Source organism: Salmo salar, chromosome 12, assembly GCF_965601325.2.
Source record: "Salmo salar chromosome 12, fSalSal1, whole genome shotgun sequence".
Lineage (NCBI taxonomy): Eukaryota > Metazoa > Chordata > Actinopteri > Salmoniformes > Salmonidae > Salmo > Salmo salar.
In genome coordinates, this window is record NC_138302.1 from 95,704,744 (window position 1) to 95,721,964 (window position 17,221).

The following is a 17,221-nucleotide window of genomic DNA, read 5'->3' on the forward strand; positions in this document are numbered from 1 at the left end:
ACACAGCTACGTTACATACCTGGTTCCTCAGAGGGACTGGTGTGTTGTGGAGGAGACCATGTCAGCATACACAGCTACGTTACATACCTGGTTCCTCAGAGGGACTGGTGTGTTGTGGAGGAGACCATGTCAGCATACACAGCTTCGTTACATACCTGGCTCCTCGGAGGGACTTGTGTGTTGTGGACGTAACCATGTCAGCATACACAGCTACGTTACATACCTGGCTCCTCGGAGGGACTTGTGTGTTGTGGACGTAACCATGTCAGCATACTTGAAGGGCGAGGGGACAGCCTTGGCAGCCACCAGACCACTGATGTGGGCCATGTCAGCCAGCAGGTAGGCTTTCACCTCCGTACACAACTGGATGGGGCAAATAGAACATTTTATAGTATGTGAAACTTTGAAAATTGATAATGCCTTAAATGCCAGGAAGTCACTCAATTTGGCTTCTCATGTAGTATAATTCACTACACACTATGGAGGAAGAGAAAGGTCTTTTCACACGAGTGTGTCAACAGTTGAGAATCAGAATAGGGGTCAGGCTCTACTAAAATGAACAAATGAGGTGAACAAGCAAGTCTGCGCATTATAGTATGCCATGTCAGTATGGATAAGTAGTATGTTGATATTTGTTGTTTACTGCATATTTTTCTTACTAAACAGTACATTCTAAATAGTACGTAATACTATTTGTACACCGTATGTAGTTCTGTTAAGTAGGAGGCAAGACAGATTTCGGACACGGGCCGCTCTGGCCCCGACAAGGCTTACTTGTACTAAGGATCGGGGCTTTTTATTCCCAGCACCACATAACATGCATTGAAACAAAGATGCGCTGAATTGGAGTTTTGATAAGGCTACACACTTTTGATGACAAACGAGTGACTCTTCTGTACGGGCTTTCTAAACAAGAAAAGCTACAGAATACCATCTTTAATGATGCGTTGCCTCTCCCCGTCAACTCTTCCTGATGAAGAACCAAAAACTCAGCTAACATGTAAATGGTTCCTTGGCAAAGTCGGTTATACGGAGGTCTCATTAAATAATTCTCTCCCCATTTATTTTCTTTATTTTATATTTTAACATTTATTTAACTAGGCAAGTCAGTCAAGAACTTAATTACAATGACGGCCTACCCCGGCCAAAGCCTAGCGACGCTGGGCCAATTGTGCGCCGCCCTATGGGACTCCCAATCACGGCCGGATGTGATAATGCCTGGAATCGAACCAGAGTCTGTAGTGACGTCTCTAGCACTGAGATGCAGTACCTTAGACTGCTGCGCCAGTCGGGAGTCCTCTGATTACATCAGGTCAGTGGCAGCCATCTTGGAGAGTTAGATTACATCCCAAATTTCACCCTATTGCCTACATAGTGCACTACTTTAGACCAGGGCCCATAGAGATTGATCAAAAGAAGTGCACTATATAGGGAATAGGGTGCCATTTGAGTAAGATCCTTAAAAAGCAGAATGTAGCTACTGTACTGTAACCTTAAGACACACTGGAGATACTGCAGCGGGAAGAGAAGGAGAGCGAGATAGAGGTAGGTAGTCACAGACAGAGGGAGAAAGAGTCTGTACCTTCTTGATGCGAGCGTAGTCAATGAGGCGAGCGTAGGCGCTGGTGCCTGCAATGATCAACTTGGGCCGGAAGAGACGGGCAGTCATCTCCAGCTGGTCATAGTCAATGAGCCCTGTGGCAGGCTGGAGAAAGGGAGAGAGAGAATGTACAAGAGAGGGAGCGAGAGAGAGAGAGGGGGAGAGAGAGAGAAAGGGAAAGACTGATGCGTCACATCAACAACAGTGAGAGAAATATGAATAAGACAGGAAGCACTCTACAGGATATGTTTCTCCATATGGGTCCCATTCAATTGTTGTTTAATTTCTATCCCTCAACCCCAAAGCTTTACAACGAAGTGTTTGCCAGCTAGATATCTTATAACTAATAAGTTAAAATGTGTACAAGGTGCTAAAAGCTCTGCAGTTGAGAATTTGGTTTGCTAATTTAGTAGCTAGTTAACCACGTAGCAAGATGGTTATCTTCTTCCTAAATCAAGCATTTACTTGGTAACTGCAGAGAATCCCCTCCTGGATCAAGAGCCTTGCTGGCTAATATTTGTTTTGTGCGTGCAGCAAACTGTAGCATTTTTTATTTACTTGTATAGTTTAGGTCAGAAACCGTATAAAATGTTCGCAATGCGCTCGTTAGCATTTAGTTAGCATTCTCTATGGTATTTTACATGTACTTGCCAGCATTGCTAAAGTTCGGATTACAGAGTATCAGTGAGGTTTGAAAACAGCGCTCCTTGTGTTCAGTGCCGGTATTACCAAATAACCCTGAATGGCACAAGGTTGATATGAAGGTATGACAATCTGGATACTGTCCAAGCCTGCACACCATAGATCACATTACCACAACACACACACACACACACACACACACACACACACACACACACACACACACACACACACACACACACACACACACACACACACACACACACACACACACACACACACACAGTCAATTTAGGAACTAAATTTACAATTCAATAACGGAAAACACACAGGACTACTACAGGACTATACTGATCACCTGAACCATACAAAGGCTAACAGATCAGGAAAATAACAGAAATGGATAAACCAGTAAGGACTCAAGGAGATACTAGAACCAACTACATCGCTGGCCAATAGCGACCAGTAACAGAGATCACTAACAGTGCATAGTAGGATAGATATGATTATTTATTGTAACTTATCTATTGTATTCTAATCCATTCCATTTCATTCAATTCTCATTGCATTAGTGATGAGTAGTGTTTATAGTTGTAGTAGCTACTGCCACTACAGATGAGGAGAGGACAAGAATGTTCCCCACTAGGAGACAAGTGAGGGTGGCAAGTTGTCTAGATCACAGGGTGTGGACACTGGACCGGGTTAAACGGTTACATTAAAGCTCCGAACCGGTCTTTCCTCGATTCCTCCTTCTCAAACCGTATTGGAGGAGAAAATCGAAAGTCCCTCCACTCAGACCTTCTCCTCCAATGGGTTTTGAGAAGGAGACGAGGAGAGAGGGACCAGGAAGGAGTGGAGTGTGGCTCTGCTTACATTGAGCTTGTAGGGCATGGACTCAAAATAGATGGAGGTAGCAGATATCCTCTTGGTGTCAGACATGTAACCATGGGTCAGACTGCAGAAGGACAACAACAACATTTGTGTTATTCAATATACATTTGGGACATTTAGCAGACGTTCTTACCTACAGTGATTTAGTCAGCCTCCTTGGTAAGATAACTGTATAGCACCATTATTGTAAGTTACTTAGAATAAACATAATATATTTTTTAATTTTTCCTCAATATATGTTCAAATTCACAAGACAACACCTTGCAAAAAATATGGTGCACACTATGAGAGTAAAAAAAGGTAGAGTGAATGAGGAAAGTAGAGAGCGAAGGACTGGTAGTCCGTGAATTGGTGAGGGAAAGAAATCAAGATAGAGAATGAGGCAGAGATAGAGGCCGACCGAGAGAGGCAGAGGTAGAGAGGAGGCAGAGAACTGAATAGACAGAGACTGAGGCAGACAGCTACATACTGTCCACCATCAGGCAGGTCCAGGCCCATGATGCGGTCGTGAGGGTTGAGGACGGCGGTGTAGGCAGCGAAGTTGGCGGGAGAGCCAGAGTAGGGCTGGACGTTCACCCCCCACAGGGCAGGGTCCAGGTCAAAGGTCTCCAGGGCTCTCTTCTGGCACAACAACTCTATCTGGTCCACCACCTCAGCTCCACCATAGTACCTAGAGGAGAGGAGAGGGTTAACACCATCTACTACACCACCTCAGCTCCACCATAGTACCTAGAGGAGAGGAGAGGGTTAACACCATCTACTACACCACCTCAGCTCCACCATAGTACCTAGAGGAGAGGAGAGGGTTAACACCATCTACTACACCACCTCAGCACTACCATAGTACCAAGAGGAGAGGGTTAACACCATCTACTACACCACCTCAGCACTACCATAGTACCTAGAGGAGAGGAGAGGGTTAACACCATCTACTACACCACCTCAGCTCCACCATAGGAGCTAGAGGAGAGGAGAGGGTTAACACCATCTACTACACCACCTCAGCTCCACCATAGTACCTAGAGGAGAGGAGAGGGTTAACACCATCTACTACACCACCTCAGCTCCACCATAGTACCTAGAGGAGAGGAGAGGGTTAACACCATCTACTACACCACCTCAGCTCCACCATAGTACCTAGAGGAGAGTGTTAACACCATCTACTACACCACCTCAGCACTACCATAGTACCTAGAGGAGAGGAGAGGGTTAACACCATCTACTACACCACCTCAGCTCCACCATAGTACCTAGAGGAGAGGAGAGGGTTAACACCATCTACTACACCACCTCAGCACCACCATAGTACCTAGAGGAGAGGGTTAACACCATCTACTACACCACCTCAGCACCACCATAGTACCTAGAGGAGAGGAGAGGGTTAACACCATCTACTACACCACCTCAGCACTACCATAGTACCTAGAGGAGAGGGTTAACACCATCTACTACACCACCTCAGCTCCACCATAGTACCTAGAGGAGAGGAGAGGGTTAACACCATCTACTACACCACCTCAGCTCCACCATAGTACCTAGAGGAGAGGAGAGGGTTAACACCATCTACTACACCACCTCAGCACCACCATAGTACCTAGAGGAGAGGAGAGGGTTAACACCATCTACTACACCACCTCAGCACCACCATAGTACCTAGAGGAGAGTGTTAACACCATCTACTACACCACCTCAGCTCCACCATAGTACCTAGAGGAGAGTGTTAACACCATCTACTACACCACCTCAGCTCCACCATAGTACCTAGAGGAGAGTGTTAACACCATCTACTACACCACCTCAGCTCCACCATAGTACCTAGAGGAGAGTGTTAACACCATCTACTACACCACCTCAGCACTACCATAGTACCTAGAGGAGAGGAGAGGGTTAACACCATCTACTACACCACCTCAGCACTACCATAGTACCTAGAGGAGAGGAGAGGGTTAACACCATCTACTACACCACCTCAGCTCCACCATAGTACCTAGAGGAGAGGAGAGGGTTAACACCATCTACTACACCACCTCAGCACCACCATAGTACCTAGAGGAGAGGAGAGGGTTAACACCATCTACTACACCACCTCAGCTCCACCATAGTACCTAGAGGAGAGGAGAGGGTTAACACCATCTACTACACCACCTCAGCACTACCATAGTACCTAGAGGAGAGTGTTAACACCATCTACTACACCACCTCAGCACTACCATAGTACCTAGAGGAGAGGAGAGGGTTAACACCATCTACTACACCACCTCAGCTCCACCATAGTACCTAGAGGAGAGGAGAGGGTTAACACCATCTACTACACCACCTCAGCTCCACCATAGTACCTAGAGGAGAGGAGAGGGTTAACACCATCTACTACACCACCTCAGCACCACCATAGTACCTAGAGGAGAGGGTTAACACCATCTACTACACCACCTCAGCTCCACCATAGTACCTAGAGGAGAGGAGAGGGTTAACACCATCTACTACACCACCTCAGCATTACCATAGTACCTAGAGGAGAGTGTTAACACCATCTACTACACCACCTCAGCTCCACCATAGTACCTAGAGGAGAGGAGAGGGTTAACACCATCTACTACACCACCTCAGCTCCACCATAGTACCTAGAGGAGAGGAGAGGTTTAACACCATCTACTACACCACCTCAGCTCCACCATAGTACCAAGAGGAGAGGAGAGGGTTAACACCATCTACTACACCACCTCAGCACCACCATAGTACCTAGAGGAGAGGGTTAACACCATCTACTACACCACCTCAGCTCCACCATAGTACCTAGAGGAGAGGAGAGGGTTAACACCATCTACTACACCACCGCAGCACCACCATAGTACCTAGAGGAGAGGGTTAACACCATCTACTACACCACCTCAGCACTACCATAGTACCTAGAGGAGAGGAGAGGGTTAACACCATCTACTACACCACCTCAGCTCCACCATAGTACCTAGAGGAGAGGAGAGGGTTAACACCATCTACTACACCACCTCAGCTCCACCATAGTACCTAGAGGAGAGGAGAGGGTTAACACCATCTACTACACCACCTCAGCACCACCATAGTACCTGGGAGAGGAGAGGGTTAACACCATCTACTACACCACCTCAGCTCCACCATAGTACCTAGAGGAGAGGAGAGGGTTAACACCATCTACTACACCACCTCAGCTCCACCATAGTACCTAGAGGAGAGGAGAGGGTTAACACCATCTACTACACCACCTCAGCACCACCATAGTACCTAGAGGAGAGGAGAGGGTTAACACCATCTACTACACCACCTCAGCACCACCATAGTACCTGGGAGAGGAGAGTGTTAACACCATCTACTACACCACCTCAGCACTACCATAGTACCTAGAGGAGAGGAGAGGGTTAACACCATCTACTACACCACCTCAGCACTACCATAGTACCTAGAGGAGAGGAGAGGGTTAACACCATCTACTACACCACCTCAGCTCCACCATAGTACCTAGAGGAGAGGAGAGGGTTAACACCATCTACTACACCACCTCAGCACCACCATAGTACCTAGAGGAGAGGAGAGGGTTAACACCATCTACTACACCACCTCAGCTCCACCATAGTACCTAGAGGAGAGGAGAGGGTTAACACCATCTACTACACCACCTCAGCTCCACCATAGTACCTAGAGGAGAGGAGAGGGTTAACACCATCTACTACACCACCTCAGCACTACCATAGTACCTAGAGGAGAGGAGAGGGTTAACACCATCTACTACACCACCTCAGCTCCACCATAGTACCTAGAGGAGAGGAGAGGGTTAACACCATCTACTACACCACCTCAGCTCCACCATAGTACCTAGAGGAGAGTGTTAACACCATCTACTACACCACCTCAGCTCCACCATAGTACCTAGAGGAGAGTGTTAACACCATCTACTACACCACCTCAGCACTACCATAGTACCTAGAGGAGAGGAGAGGGTTAACACCATCTACTACACCACCTCAGCTCCACCATAGTACCTAGAGGAGAGGAGAGGGTTAACACCATCTACTACACCACCTCAGCTCCACCATAGTACCTAGAGGAGAGGAGAGGGTTAACACCATCTACTACACCACCTCAGCACTACCATAGTACCTAGAGGAGAGGAGAGGGTTAACACCATCTACTACACCACCTCAGCACCACCATAGTACCTAGAGGAGAGGGTTAACACCATCTACTACACCACCTCAGCTCCACCATAGTACCTAGAGGAGAGGAGAGGGTTAACACCATCTACTACACCACCTCAGCACCACCATAGTACCTAGAGGAGAGTGTTAACACCATCTACTTCACCACCTCAGCACTACCATAGTACCTAGAGGAGAGGAGAGGGTTAACACCATCTACTACACCACCTCAGCTCCACCATAGTACCTAGAGGAGAGGAGAGGGTTAACACCATCTACTACACCACCTCAGCTCCACCATAGTACCTAGAGGAGAGGAGAGGGTTAACACCATCTACTACACCACCTCAGCACCACCATAGTACCTAGAGGAGAGGGTTAACACCATCTACTACACCACCTCAGCTCCACCATAGTACCTAGAGGAGAGGAGAGGGTTAACACCATCTACTACACCACCTCAGCACCACCATAGGAGCTAGAGGAGAGGAGAGGGTTAACACCATCTACTACACCACCTCAGCTCCACCATAGTACCTAGAGGAGAGTGTTAACACCATCTACTACACCACCTCAGCTCCACCATAGTACCTAGAGGAGAGGAGAGGGTTAACACCATCTACTACACCACCTCAGCACTACCATAGTACCTAGAGGAGAGTGTTAACACCATCTACTACACCACCTCAGCTCCACCATAGTACCTAGAGGAGAGGAGAGGGTTAACACCATCTACTACACCACCTCAGCTCCACCATAGTACCTAGAGGAGAGGAGAGGGTTAACACCATCTACTACACCACCTCAGAAAAACTCACCCACTTTCCGTTACGTGCCAGAACTCTAGCTGTGCCTAATTGCCAATGCAGTAATTATAATCCTAATACTGATTAAAACAGTTCTGGGGTATTGGGTGAAAAGGAAAAAAGGTGCCTAGGTACAGTATGTTGGAGGGGAAATGGGAACAGGACAAGATGGACAGGATACAGTCATTTTCAATCTGATCATCGCAGTCATTTCAATAAGTAAAGTCAAAACAGTGGGGAGGCAAAGTAACAGCAATACAAAGCAGAGAAAGTCTTACTCACAGTGTTCCAATAGCCACACTAGCAATGCATTGGTCATGCATTCTAGGCGATGTGCTAACCTAGTATGGTCATTGTTATGTAGTAGCCTTACCTCCTGCCTGGGTAGCCCTCTGAGTACTTGTTATTGAGGCAGGATCCTTGGGCCTCCAGCGCAGCCCGACTGCAGAAGTTCTGGAGAGGAGAGGCAAACCAGAAGCTACACATCAGGATCAGATCAATGCAGGAGACAGATGGGAAAAGGCAAATTATAAACTGTTAAGTGATTAGTAGAATCCCACCCCCAGAGACAACAGCAATCACACTATTCAACCAGACCAGCCTTCATACACTGCCCCTTCTATACTACTCTGCCCCTTCTATACTACTCTGCCCCTTCTATACTACTCTGCCCCTTCTATACTACTCTACAAGGAAAAAGAGAAAGCACTATCACTGCTATAAGCGGTGGTAGTGTTGCCCTATCACTGCTATAAGCGGTGGTAGTGTTGCCCTATCACTGCTATAAGCTGTGGTAGTGTTGCCCTATCACTGCTATAAGCGGTGGTAGTGTTGCCCTATCACTGCTATAAGCGGTGGTAGTGTTGCCCTATCACTGCTATAAGCGGTGGTAGTGTTGCCCTATCACTGCTATAAGCGGTGGTCGTGTTGCCCTATCACTGAATCGTCTAGGGCTGTCCTCGACAAAAAAAAAATGATATCTTGGTCGACCGAGAGTTCTGTTCTTTAAACCAATCGATTGGGCAGAATGTTTAAAACGTGTATTTTTCACATATATGGAAACATCCTGTGTGTTTTAATCAAATCAACTATATGCACTGAGCTTGTCTGATGCTTTAAGACGCACTGTTTGATTAAATAATTAAGACAAATGACTTGAGGGAGACCGACCGCAATTTGATTGTGCCGGGCTCAGACTTGCTGCGCTGTGTTAAAAACAAATGACAGCAAGTGACAAGCAACATAGTTGCTAGTTACAGCCATTTCTGGCTGAAAAGTTCTGTTACCGAAATCCCAAATTTGTTTAGGAGAAACATTCCCTATTCCCTCAACCCTCATGTCTTTACATGACACATGTATGCATCGCATAGGGCCAGACCTATACCATATCATAACCTGACCAATAAATTGGTTGTAAACTCTGAACAACGTAACATGTGACAGCAAAATGGATGCAGAGGAAGTGACAAATAAACTTGAAACTGAGTCATGTTTACTGGTTGCTCAGGAGGTAAAGGGGAAGTCAGATGTGTGGAATAAAATGTGACTAGTTGTGGAAAATACTGGAGATCAAGGAAAATAAGGTAAGGAGCAAGCGCTGGGTGCATATTATGTCTGCAGAACAGGTGCTGTTAGATTACAATATCATTTCTGACCGTTTGGGACAATGTAAACACTAAATCAATTATAAAAATGGACTAGAGTGTCTTCTGTAACAAAGGCATACATTTTTACAACAAAGACTAAAAACAGCTGCATTCATTTGTGAAAACAATTCCCGAAATTGATTGTTTACACTAAAGGGTGACTTTGTTATTTTATTTAAAAACTAAAATCCTTGATTGCATTTCAAATCATGAATGACTCATATACTGTGTGATGACATGACCGAATGATGGATACAGTAGCCTATTTTTATAGGCCTACGGTATTAAGACTAAACAGGATGTGCTCTTAGGCCTACAGCTCAAAGGCTGCTATACTAAGCCTACTAATGATAATGATATTACTTATTACGATCATAATAAAAATATATCAAGAAAGAGGGTTATTATAAATATTATGCTTCGGACATTTTGGAACAGTGTAAACACTAAATAAATGATAAAGAATACCAGAGAGGCTGCTCTAATGGAAAAAGTGTAAAACCTATATTACAGCATAGCAAATATTAAAACCAGGCGAATGTGAAATTGTTTATTTGACATGTGGCTGCGTGAGGTTCGGTGTTCACGGAATCAGTAGGTTATTAAAAACAAACACTCAAACGGGCAACAGAATCGGTCTTATTTCTGTAGATATATGGATGATTTATAAAGACAGGCACATTTAACAGACAGTCAATAGCCTATAGAACTAATTAAGATGGGGTTTGCGCTCTCCTCACTTTTCTTAGACAATTAAGGTAAGGGCTGTTTTCTCATCTCCTAACTCTGCTGCTGCCTCCGCCACAATATTCTCAACACCAATATGCTTGTTAACTTTGCTATTATGCACATAGCAACACGGTCTAAGGCGGCAATTCAACAACTCAGAACTGCAGACAGTGACCGCTATTAGTGTCGCACCATTATTCTTCTGAGTGATGGACTGCCTCATCCCCACAGCCTCCACAATGGATCAGTCCACTCAGAGCGTTTGGTCTCCATTGATAGTTTAGGTGGCAGAGGGCCAGGAAGTTACTGTGTTTCTAAGGAAGGTTTAGGGTCCCTGCTATAACGACCATAGGTAGTGTCAGACCCACCGATGGAGGGGGACGGGACTGTCTGTAACCACTCCTGACAGTGTCAGGGAGAGGAAGGTGACAGGGGATAGACACCTCAGTGTGGCATCTTGACTCTTCCACTCAGATTATCACAGTGCCTGTCAGGTTTCAAGCCGCGTCACGCGGGTCTCCCTACAGGGTTGTATGCTAATGCCGCTCAGACTTCACCTCCACTGGAGAAGGAGATGAGAGAGAACAGCTCAGGAAGCAGCTTACACACACACACACACACACCTTTCTGCTGTGTGTGCCACACTGAGAAAGCACCCCACTTGTCACATTAGACTTGGAAATGCAATCGCTGCCTGTGTGTTTTCCTCTTAAAAACAACCAGTAGAACCTCAAGCAGGAGGCCTTGGCTGGAGTCTGCCTGCAGAGAGGAGGGTGGGAGTGTGTTTTGCGAGGAGAAAAGGGGGTGGTATTTTACACCTCTTTTCTCCCCAATTTTGATCTCATCTCGTCGCTGCAACTCCTCAACAGGCTCAGGAGGCGAAGGTCAAGTCATGCATCCTCCGAAACCTGGCCCGCCAAACCACGCTTCTTAACTTCTTTGGGATCTGGGGGCAGTATTGAGTAGCTTGGATGAATAAGGTGCCCAGAGTAAACTGCCTGCTACTCAGGCCCAGGAGCTAGGATATGCATATTATTAGTATATATTTGGATAGAAAAGACTCTGAAGGTTCTAAAACTGTTTGAATGATGTCTGTGAGTATAACAGAACTCATATGGCAGGCAAAAACCTGAGAAAAATCCAACGAGGAAGTGTGAAATCTGAGGTTTGTAGTTTTTCCAGTGATTGCCTATCCAATATACAGTGTCTGTGGGGTCATATTGCACTTCCTAAGGCTTCCACTAGATGTCAACAGTCTTTAGAACATTGTTTCAGGCTTCTACTGTGAATGGGGAGAGAATAAGAGCTATTGGAATCAGGTGTCTGGAAAAATGGCATGAGCTCAGTCATGTGCGCAGCTGTGAGAGCGAGCTGAGTTCCTTTTCATTTCTGAAGACAAAGGAATTGTCCAGTTGGAATATTATTGAAGATTTATGATAAAAAACATCCTAAAGATTGTAGAAACATGTCAAACAATGTATAGAATCAAACTGTAATGCAACTTTTTTGACTTTGTCTGGACTTAGTGCATGCGCCTTCAGCATTTTGAATAGTGAACTGAACGTGCAAACAAAAAGGAGGCATTTGGACATAAATATGGACTTTATCGAAACAAAACTAACATTTATTGTGGAACTCGGATTCCTGGGAGTGCATTCCGATAAAGATCAAAGGTAAGTGAATATTTATAATGCCATTTATGACTTTTGTTGACTCCACAACATGGCGGGTATCTGTATGGCTTGTTTTGGTGTCTGAGCGCTGTACTCAGATTATCGCATGGTGTGCTTTTGCTGTAAAGCTTTTTTGAAATCTGACACCAGTTGCATTAAGGAGAAGTGTATCTTTAATTCTATGTAAAACACTTGTATCTTATATCAACGTTTATGATGAGCATTTCTGTAAATCGATGTGGCTCCCTGCAAAATCACTGGATGTTTTAGAGGCAAACATTACTGAACATAACACGCCAATGCAAACTAAGATCTTTGGATATAAATATGAACTTTTTCGAACAAAACATACATGTATTGTGTAACATGAAGTCCTATGAGTGCCATCTGATGAAGATCAAAGGTTAGTGATTCATTTTCTCTCCATTTCTGCTTTTTGTGACTCCTCTCTTTGGCTGGAAAATGGCTGTATGTTTTTTTGTGACTAGGCGCTGACCTAACATAATCATATGGTATACTTTCGCCGTAAAGCCTTTTTGAAATCAGACACTGTGGCTGGATTAACAAGAAGTTAAGCTTTAAAATGGTGTATGATACTTGTATGTTTGAGGAATTTGAATTATGAGATTTTTGTTATTTTGAATTTGGCACCCTGCAATTTCACTGGCTGTTGTTGAGGTGGGCTAGCGTCCCACATATCCCAGAGAGGTTAACACCCGCTCGCTTAACTCGGAAGCCAGCCACACCAACGTGTCGGAGGAAACACCGTTCAACTGATGACCGAGGTCATCCTGCAGGCGCCCGGCCCGCCACAACGAGTCGCTAGAGTGTGATGAGCCAAGTAAAGCCCCCCAGTCAAACCCTCCCCTAACCCGGATGGCGTTGGGCCAATTGTGCGCTGCCCTATGGGACTCCCGAACACGGTCCGTTGTGATACATCCCGGGATCCAACCCGGGTCTGTAGTGACGCCTCTAGCACGTTGCTCCACTCGGGAGGCCACGAAGATATCAGATTTTCCTCACACTAGAGTGGGCTGATATACCCCACTGAGCTGGGAGGGAGGATAGAGGTTAATACAGAGATAATCTAACCCCAACAGTTCCCTATGTCATGACCCTCTGGAAACAAGTATTAGAGTACAGAATTTGACATTTTTATTGATTAGCATTCAGGATAATGTGTATCTACTGTGTTGTGGTGACAACATTCATATCAGCTTTCACTGGACATCTACATAGGGTTAGAAAACTATCAGAAATAAACAGCACAACCCGGAAGCATCAATTATCACTTAGCAACAGCTATGGAGGAGAAAGTGGTGCTCTCGGAACGTTCAGACGGAAACCGCATTGGCCAAACTCTCCACATACACAGTATGATAGGGATGTAACATTCACCGATAAGCATCGGTCCCCTGGTTCAAATGTTTAAGATGTGAGTGCGTCGGTCCGCGGGAGCCCAAACCATTCCAAATGAAGCATGCGGTGGTCAGAAAAGCAGATTGTTTTATTCTGAAGATACCCCTTATCTGTTGACTGAATTGATGCGTTGTTTCCTTTAGCTCAGCAGCCTGTCAAACGTTTATGCATGTAACTGCATATGACTGTCAGATAAACTGTGCGCACAGTGCGAGAGACAACTGCTCACGCCAACGCGAGGTAAGGGCCTGTCCCTGCTCTAATAGGCTACTGGTACATCAGCATTCAGATGTTTGTAAAATGGCTTTCACAATGTCAAATCATAGGCTTTTATTAGTTGAGTGACAACCAATGTACTTTGCTGGGTCATCATTACCAAATGCGCTGTAGAAAACTGTGTTTTACAGGAGTTCTGTAGCCTACCGGAGTGGACCCAACTACTGTAGAAAACGGGAGTTCTGTAGCCTACCGGAGTGGACCCAACTACTGTAGAAAACAGGAGTTCTGTAGCCTACCGGAGTTGACCCAACTACTGTAGAAAACAGGAGTTCTGTAGCCTACCGGAGTGGACCCAACTCACATCCAACTGCGGTCTGGGGTTTTCAAATCACTCAGATTTCATTAAGATGGTTCAGGTTTCACCATAAGAAATAGTTTTGGTAGTTTGTTTTATACCGTGTATTTGGTCATTTTTACATGAACAGCAATCATTTTTGCTAGCTGCGCATGGTCGCATTCATTCATTGGTCGGGAGAAGCTCTCCATACAATTCCAAACGGTCTAAACCATTTGCTTTTGAGACGGGAGTAAAATCCAAAGCTGCATTATATTCATTGCTGAATGCCATGCTAACGACACATACTGACATAGAACTAACTCAAAACATGTTTCATCTATGGGTGATGGTGATTTCAGATACAAAGTGGGGGGGGGGGGGGGGGGGGGAGAAGGAGTCGTCTCAGACAGATGCGGCTCAGAGAAGGAGTCGTCTCAGACAGATGCGGCTCAGAGAAGGAGTCGTCTCAGACAGATGCGGCTCAGAGAAGGAGTCGTCTCAGACAGATGCGGCTCAGAGAAGGAGTCGTCTCAGACAGATCCGGCTCAGAGGCCCAGATCCTAATCTCCAACAGCAGCAGATATTTGTAAACAATGAATGTGTTCATGCAAAACATCGAACCGAAAAAGTATTGTTGTATCCCATATATCTAGACGTGTATCGAATTTTTCATGAAAGGAGAGATGCACATCCTTAGTATGACTCTGGGCCTGTCGAACTGCTTCTTTCTCAACTGAGCATAGTAAACTGACTAACAGACAGCTTACCATGAGCTACAGGCCTCTTCTTTCTGACAGCCAACCTGAAAGACAGATAGCTAGCCAGCCAAACCCACCTCAGAGGCAATGAGCTCCAGTCCCCGACACTGCCGGTCCTTCTCTTTCCGCAGCAAGTCCCACATCTCTGGGTCGTCCTGGGCCAGACTGTCCTGCCCAGTCCATGGGGCCTCCTGTTCCACACTACGGGTAGCCGCATGCTGGCCCCTCCTCGCCCCCACGCTGCTCAGGGCCACCGGGGCACGCAGGCACAATGGCTGGGAGGGAAAAACACAGAGAGGGGAACAGAAGGGGAGAGGTAATTTATGGATCTATGACAAAAATAACTGGGTTGTCTTCACTTGATGCAGCGAGCACAAAAAAAGATGAGAAACAGGCAGTGTTAGCATGCAAAAAAAGAAAGAAAAAATAGGCAATTTCGCAAGAACACACCTCTGATCTACAAATCCCATTGGTTAAGACAACATCAGCAGCTGCTTATTGGCTGAATACCCAGTGAGGGGTGGTTGGAGATATCAACAAAGCAGCATGACATAAAAATATGCTGCCAAGTTTTCAAACTACAGGTCGTTTTTTTGGAGAAGATATATAAAGCGATCTGTGCATTTCAACAACCGCATGAATACACCCATTTCACTGTTGCATGTCAGAAAACAAATGACCACTCCTGCCACGGTTTTGAACAGATTAGACAACAAGCAACAAGAAAAGAAAAACAACAAGCACGCAGATGCAGTAAGTGAAAATACATGCTATAACTAGGGACAGCTAACGATGTCAAAGCACCGGCCAGTTAACTTTCATTCTGAAATAACTTCCTATTTCCGAGTTAGTCAGATATTAGTTTAGATTGCTTGAAACTGGCATGACAGCTAATTAGCTAGCAAGCTGCTTATCAAAAGTAGATAAAGTGCTTTCAGAAAGTATTAACACACTTTGATTGTTTCCAGATGTTGTGTTACAGCCTGATTTTTGTTACTGGCCTACACACAATACACCATAATGTCAAAGTGAAATTATGTTTACATTTTTAACTAATTAATAAAAAATGAAAAGCTGAAATATTTTAAGTCAATATGTATTCAAGCCATTTCTTATGGCAAACCTAAATAAGTTGAATATCCCTTGGAGCACGGTGAAGTTATTAATTACACTATCAATACACCTAGTCACTACAAAAAAATACAGGTGTCTTTCCTAACTCTGTTGCTGGAGAGGAAGGAAACTGCTCAGGGATTTCACCATAAAGCCAATGGTGACTTTAAAACAGAGTTTAATCGCTGTGATAGGAAAAAAAAACAGAGGATGGATCAACAACATTGCAGTTACTCCACAATGCGAACCTAATTGACAGAGTGAAAAGAATCCTGTAAGGAATTTAAAACAAAATCCTAAACATGCATCCTGTTTGCAACAAGGCACTAAAGTAATACTGAAAAACAAAGCAATTCACTTGTTGACCTGAATACAAAGTGTTATTGGATTTGCCACAAACACACAACACATTATTGAGTACCACTCTCCATAGTTTCTGTATCATGTTATGGGTATTGCTTGTAATCGTTAAGGACTGGGGAATTTTTCAACAGAAGGGAGCTAAGCACAGACAAAAGTCCTAGAGGAAATCCTGGTTCAGTCTGCTTTCCTCAGACACTGGGAGATGAATTCACCTTTCAGTAGGACAATAACCTAAAACACAAGGCCAAATCCAAACAGGAGTTGCTTACCAAGAAAGCAGTGAATGTCCGAGTGGCCAAAGTACAGCTTTGACTTGAAATTCCTCGGCAAGACCTGAAAATGGTTGTCTAGCAATGATCGACAAACAATTAGACAGAGCTTGAAGATATTTTAAAATACATTTTAAAAAGTTGCACAATCCAGATGTGCATAGGTCTTGGACTTACCCAGAAAGACACAGCTCTTTTGCTGCCAAAACGTGCTTTTACAAAGTATTGCCTCAGGGGTGTGAATACATGAGATATTTCTGTATTTCATTATAAAAAAATGATATTTTTTTTTATTTTTTTTAAATGTCCAAAAACATGTTTTCACTTTGTCATTATGGGGCATTGTGTAAATGGGGGATACTTTTTATTCAGTTAATAAAAATAAAAAAAAATATATATATATTTTTTTAAATCAGGCTGTAACAACAAAATGTGGAAAAAGTCAAATTCTAACTATTTCAATGTTTCTAGAAATTACAGTAGCTGACATTTTAAATTGATCCTGTTTGGGACACACCAAGTTTTATACTGTTTTAGTCTACACAACATGTCATCCTGACACCTACAGTAGAGCATGATGAACACGG

General features: G+C 44.6%; 1 protein-coding gene across 1 annotated transcript in view; it reads right to left on the reverse strand.

Moving 5' to 3' along the window:
• The window catches only part of shmt2 (serine hydroxymethyltransferase 2 (mitochondrial)), a 34,981-nt gene that overhangs the window by 4,955 nt on the left and 12,805 nt on the right, over positions 1 to 17,221 (reverse strand). The window contains exons 2-7 of the mRNA XM_045691910.2: positions 14,967 to 15,164; positions 8,482 to 8,561; positions 3,603 to 3,803; positions 3,116 to 3,197; positions 1,583 to 1,705; positions 224 to 363 (exon numbers count right to left, since the gene is read on the reverse strand). Of these exons, the coding sequence (XP_045547866.1) occupies positions 224 to 363; positions 1,583 to 1,705; positions 3,116 to 3,197; positions 3,603 to 3,803; positions 8,482 to 8,561; positions 14,967 to 15,164 (824 nt within the window). The remainder of the gene's footprint in view (positions 1 to 223; positions 364 to 1,582; positions 1,706 to 3,115; positions 3,198 to 3,602; positions 3,804 to 8,481; positions 8,562 to 14,966; positions 15,165 to 17,221) is intronic.